Source organism: Protomyctophum parallelum (assembly GCF_964188405.1).
Source record: "Protomyctophum parallelum genome assembly, chromosome: 11".
Lineage (NCBI taxonomy): Eukaryota > Metazoa > Chordata > Actinopteri > Myctophiformes > Myctophidae > Protomyctophum > Protomyctophum parallelum.
In genome coordinates this window covers 20,726,177-20,733,949 of record NC_139707.1, presented here as the reverse complement: position 1 = coordinate 20,733,949, position 7,773 = coordinate 20,726,177, and the positions used below count along the sequence as shown (strand labels likewise).

At 44.9% G+C, this 7,773-nt stretch overlaps 1 protein-coding gene across 1 annotated transcript in view; it reads right to left on the bottom strand.

The window, feature by feature from the left end:
- The window catches only part of myo10l3 (myosin X, like 3), a 79,791-nt gene that overhangs the window by 22,406 nt on the left and 49,612 nt on the right, over nucleotides 1-7,773 (bottom strand). The window contains 5 exon segments of the mRNA XM_083777461.1: nucleotides 1,989-2,103; nucleotides 2,247-2,371; nucleotides 6,372-6,452; nucleotides 7,330-7,438; nucleotides 7,548-7,630. Coding sequence (XP_083633587.1) covers nucleotides 1,989-2,103; nucleotides 2,247-2,371; nucleotides 6,372-6,452; nucleotides 7,330-7,438; nucleotides 7,548-7,630 — 513 coding nt within the window.

The window sequence follows — 7,773 nt, the reverse complement described above, 5'->3', positions numbered from 1 at the left end:
CCAGCCAGGCATGATGACTCCTGAGATTTTAGACGGGGGGTGTGTGTGTGTGTGTGTGTGTGTGTGTGTGTGTGTGTGTGTGTGTGTGTGTGTGTGTTTGAGTGATTGTGTGTGTTATGTGTGCCTGTGTGAGCGTAGCAGAATTGTGAGGCCACGTGCATACTCATTTTCATGCGCGAGCGAGCGTTTGTGTGTATATGTGTGTAAGACACGTACAAGTTCGAGGGAATAAGACAGACACTGTGCCAACAAAGTGTGGATCACTAGTATAGAAGTATTTGTTTTTGACATATATTTTAGAGCGTGTTTCAGCACGCCCAGCGATATACGAGGCAAGTAGGGTTAACAGAACAGAAATATCCAAATATTTTCATTAGCAATGTCTTGAGTATAGTTTACCAGACAAAAAGGGACCACAACACAGCACAGGAAATAACAATGGGACAAAATGTGGATTCTTCTGATTTCTACAAACCCTATAAAAGAAACTGCGGATGGTGGGGGTCGTCTTTATTTATAGTCTCCCTTTCCGACTTCAGAAAGACCATCGCCGCTCTTCAGAGTTCAGCAATATAAAGCAAACTGTCTGCACCTCTCCAGAGTTTCAGATCAAACGAGTCATTAAAAGTTAATCATTCAATGAGTGAAGTAAAGGGGGGGAGCTTTCCACTGGTGAGTTGATGATTGTTTGCGAGAGAGTCATTCTCAAAGGGGTGGGGAGATGACAGATGGAGACAGACAGAAAGAGACACAGCAATAGAAGGAGAGGTGAGAAACATAAGAGACTAGTCTGATTTATACTTGGGAATGTGTCGTTTTTTTAGCTTGTATGTAGATCATCTATTTTTGGTGTGAGACACTGCCACACAACTAAATACACACAAGGAGAGAGAACACAAAGAGTAGTATACATTTTACAACAGAAGAACACAATGCTAAGCTAAGAACACAATGCTAAGCTACTAACTCAGTCTTGTAATATTCTTTAACTTCTGCTCTGTCCCATCGCCTCCCTCATCACTGCTGTCTTTCTCCACAGCATTCATGTCATTATTCTGACAGCTTGCAGCACCGTGTCAAAGTGCTAAACCAGTTCCAGCTACGGCAAGGCTAACTGCCTGTGACCCGCAGAGGAATACAGTTACAGTAACAGTTGTTGGGGTCAGAGCTTGGTGGTAACCACATAACTCTGCAGTTGTAAACAGAAGAATAGAAGATTGACCACAACCGGCCAGAGAAATCCTTCAGACTTGAGTCATAGTGGAGACCATCCAAAGCACAGTGCCCGTAACAGCTTGGCAACAACAAGGGCTTGATCTGAAGAGAAGCGTGTAGTCCATGAGCGCAAATGTTCTTCTGTCGTCATCGGCCCATACTGATGTTCTATCATTCCTCTAACTCTGCATAATGTACAGTATTTAATCTGACAGGCCAATAGTATAAACAAATACTATACAGAATAGATGATATCCCAAGATAACCAGCATTAGAGATTGTGATTTCAAACTGGTTACAATGAGTGCAGGTAGATGGCTCACTTTCATAATGGCTCCCTTAGAAACCAGCTGTTATAAAACATAAGCTGACACATCACCTGATCCCTTAGCCTGCCCAGCTGAGCTCTTGTGTGCTATAAGCCTGCAACTCTATCCTACCCTCCCTGTGTGTGCGTGTGTGTGTGCGTGTGTGTGTGTGTGTGTGTGTGTGTGTGTGTGTGTGTGTGTGTGTGTGTGTGTGTGTGCGAGCGTGCGTGCGTATGTGTACCTTTGTCTTCTCCCATTTTCCAACACCTCCCCCTCAGTGTGCGTGTGTGTGTGTGTGTGTGTGTGTGTGTGTGTGTGTGTGTGTGTGTGTGAATGTATGTTTATGTTCTACTTACGCCTTCCTCAGTACTCCTATCCTGTGTGTGTGTGTGTGTGTGTGTGTGTGTGTGTGTGTGTGTTTGTGTGTGTGAGTGCGTGCATGTGTACAATTGAGAAAGCAGCCACCTTTGTCTTTCCCAGTTGCCATTCTCTCTTGGTCTTGTCATGCAGTGTGAGAAGCTCCGAACAGCTCCTTGTCACGTCGTCTGAGGGGATTTTGTTCTTCAGGATCATCTTGTATCTGTAGGAACACACATATATACATGTGTGTTAGTAAGTCATATTGCAAGACGAGGGAGCCAAGACAACGACACCAATTAATGCGTAACGCAGTCCTTCTACATCATGACTTTGTATGCATGATGTATATTGTATGCTACTGACCTGCTGTAGAAGTCCTGAAACTGTCTGCGGACAGGGAAGCCAGCCCTGCGGATCTTCACTGTCTCCAGCATCCCAGAATACCTCAACTGGTTCAGAACGACATCAGGGTCGAAGCGGTTGGCGTTCTAGAGATGAGCCAAAACAAACCGTTGTAAACTCTATAGATACTGACAAGTCAGCAGATATGAAGCGACGGTAGATGTGCAGTTGCATGGGGCACATACCACACGTGCGCAATGCTCTGTTCAGTCCCCGGTTTGATTCTGGGCCGGCCAGACCATTTGACCATTTGCTATTCTCTCTGTGCATTTTGTGTTCTCCAAATGAGCAACATGGCTGCTTATGTATGACTAACTCATACTTTGTCCTAGTCCTACGACCATGTAGTTAGTATGAAGTATAAATTGAACACTACGTCCACATCTGTTCCCCTAGGAAATTGGACAGGCAAAAGCTTCAAACTAACATAACCCTACACCAGGCGGCTTACACACCTATTCAAATTAGACTACTGCCGAGTCAAGTTAAACTTGATCTAACAGTGAAATGCCACTGTGAGGACTATCACTTTACAGTAACAATTGGGGTTTTGTACAATGTACACAGCAGCTGCTCCAAAGAAGCATGACAATGTTGAGCAAGACCTTGCCATCCATCGAGACCTCTCACTCTGAAAACATTTAATTAAGCACTTTCAATCCCAGTTCCCTATTTCGCTTGTCGCTGTACGTAACAATTTTCAAAAACTTTCAAAAAATGTTTAAAAGAAAACAATAAGTAGCTAAAATAGCAGATCTACAAGCTCACAACCTGTTACGTCACTTCACAACGTATTGTGAGCTTGTAGATCTCCTATTTCCGCTGCTTATCATGTGACAAAGTATATAGGGCTTAAGTTACCAGGGTCCACCTCAGAGCCGTACTCTGGTTCTGCATCAGTTAAGTCTGTTGCTGTTCCACAGGAATGGAGGGACCACATGAAACTCAGATAGTGGAGAAGAGCTGATTCTATGCATTTGGGTCTTTAACTGGATTATGCAGGGCAAGCTCTTTGGTGGTGAAGGGGTCATTGTCACCAGGAGTGCATGTATCCGCGGTGAGCAACAGCAGCATGCCTCCATTAATTGTGGGCTAATGCCACTGTGCAAAACACACAACATGCTTATATACAAAGGAGCTTGTGTTCACGCACGCACGCACGCGCACACACACACACACACACACACACACACACACACACACACACACACACACACACACACACACACACACACACACACACACACACACACACACACACACACACACACACACACACACACACACACACACACACACACACACACACACACACACACAATGTCCTTTTTCCATTGCTCCTGCTCTCAACTCTGCTCTTTAGCAGAGTACTGAGACAGCTGAGGAACTGCACGTTGACTTGTTTGACTGCAACCGAGCGTACCCATCCTAGCTAACTCTTTTCCAGGGAGAGTGGGAGCACAGAATCCATGTGCATTTTATTGCATGTGTCTCTGCGTACATGCGTGTCAGACAAATATTGCGCGCGTGCACGCTTGCCATTCTGTGGGATGAACGCAGGAGGCATGCCCTGTTCCAATGTTCCATGTCGACGGACCAAGGCCAGGTGCTCTGGATAAGCCAAAGGGAGTCAGCGATGCCGTGGGAGGGTGGGGGGTTGTGAGGAGAGTGTACACACAGGAACATCACAATTGTTCATTTATCATCTTCATGACTCCGAATGTCCAAATGTAATCAAATGTGCACTGTCTCTCAGAGTTAAATGAACATTCAATATTTTGCTGTGTATGTGAGTGTGAGCAAGTGTGTGTGTGTGTGTGTGTGTGTGTGTGCATGTGTGTGTGTGCGTGCGTGCGCGCTGTGGGGGGGCGGGAGTAAACGAGTAGGGCAGAGGGGAAGAGGAAGACACTGCAGTTGCCATGCTAATGAGTGAGAGTGGAGGTGTGGAAAGACGACGGGCAGGGAGGGTTCAGGCAGGGAGCCAAGCGCAGTCTGTCGCCATGAAGGACAATCAGCACACTGTTACTGTATCACACAGACCTGTTCTGTAGCCTTCACCGCTGTTACTTTATCACATAGACCTGCTCTATAGCCGCCCCCTCTGTTACTGTATCACATATTAATGTTCTGTAGCCTTCACCTCTTACTGCAGCACACATACGGTACCTGTTCTATAGCTTTCAACCCTGTCAATACACCACACACAGACCTGTTCTATATGTAGTCTTCAACTTTGTTACTGCTATTTTGTGTGTTGTAGACGTTATCAATCCCACTGAGGAAAACCATGTGATGAGCCCTCATCAAGATGTAACATGTCTATTTACATGTAAAATTGTCCATTCATTGTCAATGGGAATTTAATTTTTGTGTAGGACGAAAATAGCCGATTTGCTCAGACACATAATTTATGGCAGAATCTACACTATAGCTGTTTACAGGAAGGGCTAGCACCCCTCAAAGAAATGTATATATATAGAATAGATATATATTTAAAAAATCATGAAATGAATAACAATGCTAGTTTTGGAGGGTTTGCTATAATGTGGTGAAGAGGAGGCATGGTAAATAAAGTGTAGACCTCTCTCCTGGCTGTGGCTAGACTGCAGACACTGTGGTCTTATCTTATGCTGCTAGTGTAGACCTCTCTCCTGGCTGTGGCTAGACTGCAGACACTGTGGTCTTATCTAGTGTAGACCTCTATCCTGGCTGTGGCTAGACTGCAGACACTGTGGTCTTATCTAGTGTAGACCTCTCTCCTGGCTGTGGCTAGACTGCAGACACTGTGGTCTTATCTAGTGTAGACCTCTGTCCTGGCTGTGGCTAGACTGCAGACACTGTGGTCTTATCTAGTATAGACCTCTGTCCTGGCTGTGGCTAGACTGCAGACACTGTGGTCTTATCTAGTGTAGACCTCTCTCCTGGCTGTGGCTAGACTGCAGACACTGTGGTCTTATCTAGTGTAGACCTCTCTCCTGGCTGTGGCTAGACTGCAGACACTGTGGTCTTATCTAGTGTAGACCTCTCTCCTGGCTGTGGCTAGACTGCAGACACTGTGGTCTTATCTAGTGTAGACCTCTCTCCTGGCTGTGGCTAGACTGCAGACACTGTGGTCTTATCTAGACTGCAGACACTGTGGTCTTATCTTGGCATTCCACTGGTGCAGCCAGGTCAGCCAAGCAGCAGCCAAGCTGCTGCAGCTGGAGTGGGCCAGCCGTGACCTCTGACCCCTCAGTGAATGGCCTAAAGTGGCAGGAATGTGCTGCTGGCACACCGTCTTGTTACGACAGCGGGCATAAAGAGTCTTTTCACCAGCGGTGGTAAAAGTACTCACATTCTTTGAACGTGCTGCAATGTATAAATACTCTTGTTACAAGTGAAAGTTCGGAATTTCAACATGTACTCGAGTAAAGGTACAAAAGTATTGGTATCAAAATGTAGGCCTACTTAAAAAGTACCAAAAGTAAAAGTACTCATTGTGCAGGATGTCCCATTTCCCAAGTTCAAAATGTGTAGATCTGCTATTTTCAAATGGCTGAATATACATAGATCTGAAGTGGTTAGTGTGTTTTGTAATAAGAATCAAAATCTACAAAGTAACAAGTAACTAAGTAAGTAAAGTGTAGTGTAGTAAAAGTAAAACATTTTCCTCTGAGATGTAGTGGAGTAGAAGTAAAAGTACTGAATATTGGAAATACTCCAGTAATGAAAAAATACCACAAAAATACTTTTAGTTGTACTACACTTGAGTAAATGTACTTACTGGTAGTTACTTTACACTAATGCTTTTCACTAAACGAGGAAGGCTGGGTCACCCTATTAGCATGAATAATTTCAGTCAGGTACCATGTTTGGTGCATGTTTTTGCAAATGTTGTGCACATGTACTGTGACTAATACGACTATGTTGTAAAATGCTGCGTTGCTGTTCATCACAGGTACATAAGAGCAGGACCATAGCTGCTAGAGTCTGAAGCTATGACTAGCTGTAACGGAGGTTTGACTTGTAGTGCTTCTGTGGAGTTGACCTTGACAAACCTTGGCATGGCTTTAGACATATTTGCGCAATGAAATATCCAGGACCCACCTTGTCCATATTGGGTTTGATGCAGCGTACAAAGAAGGGGTTGGAGGCACTTAGCGTGGCCATCAAGGAATGGAGAGAGTCCTGCAACAACACAACATCAACAGCACAACGATCAGATTTGGTCAGCAGTTTCAAAGTGATTGATGTTATTTAATTTATATCAAAAGGGAACATTCCAAGTAGTACACTTATTTAACTGCAGAGATAAGTATCTTGCATTTCTATCCAAAGGTCATGAGACGATATAAAGTAGTCTATTAAAAGAAGTCTAGTTTAGTCTGTTAAAGTCTAAAGAGGTATGTGCACAGCATTTTGTCTTCTAGTTCCCGTGTGTTTACAGAGCTTACTGGATCCATAATTATCCCAGACCTTAACACACAGAAAGTATCGTACATATGCATGCACGCACACTCGTGCACACACACACACACACACACACACACACTCCTAGGACCCCTGACAGCCTCTGTCAACCTCCCTCTCCTCCTTGCCCTCAGACAGGCTGTCTCCATTGAGCCCTGGCCTGGCAGAGCTGAGCATGATTGGCCCCTGGTTGGCCCCTCTCTGCCCAGCCATCAAGCCTAATCCCCTGGCTTTAGGAACTGTAGGCTGGGGCAGCCTGCCAAACCTCCCCTACCCCTTCCCTCCACACCACACCACAGTTAGGACATGCTAAGCCCCCCCACCCATTCAACCCCCCATCCATGCTTACAACCACATATTTCATGTATCCCACCACTCTTCCCAGATCAAATACAAAGACGACATTCTCTCTCCCTTCTTTCTCTGACTTCTTATTCTTTTTCTCTGACATGCATTTTAATGATGAATGGTCTTTAAGTGTTGAGGCTTCAGTGATGGCTACCGGTACATGTAATGACACCCTAAAAGACAATTCATGCAATTCCTCACAGAACCACAAATGGGAGCGAGACACTGACTGAGACAAGGGTCTCACCCTGAACTGGGAGCTGACGGTTGGCTTGCGTCGCGCCGTACCCATCTTCATCGTCTCGTCTCCGCTCCGGCTCCCCACGCGCTCAAAGAGGTCGTAGATGAAATCAAGCCTGTATGCAGGTCACACAACACGGTCAGAAACAAACGTAAAACAAGAAAGAAAATAAACAAATATTATCACCTGAGGGTGGACAGCAGATATAAAGGTGCCATTCTTACCTGCTGTCTTTGAGAATAAAAAGGATATCGTCTCTGAAGGTATCTCTGTTCTTTTCCAAGATCCCCCGAGCGTCATAGAGCACCTAACACAGGGAGAGAACCGCAAATTAGATTAGGGATGGGTCCGAAAAATAATATTAATAAATAATTTCTGTTGCAAATCTATATTGTCATCCAAACTCTGCCCGTAGTAACTACATTTTAGAGGATACCTAGTACGGGTGTA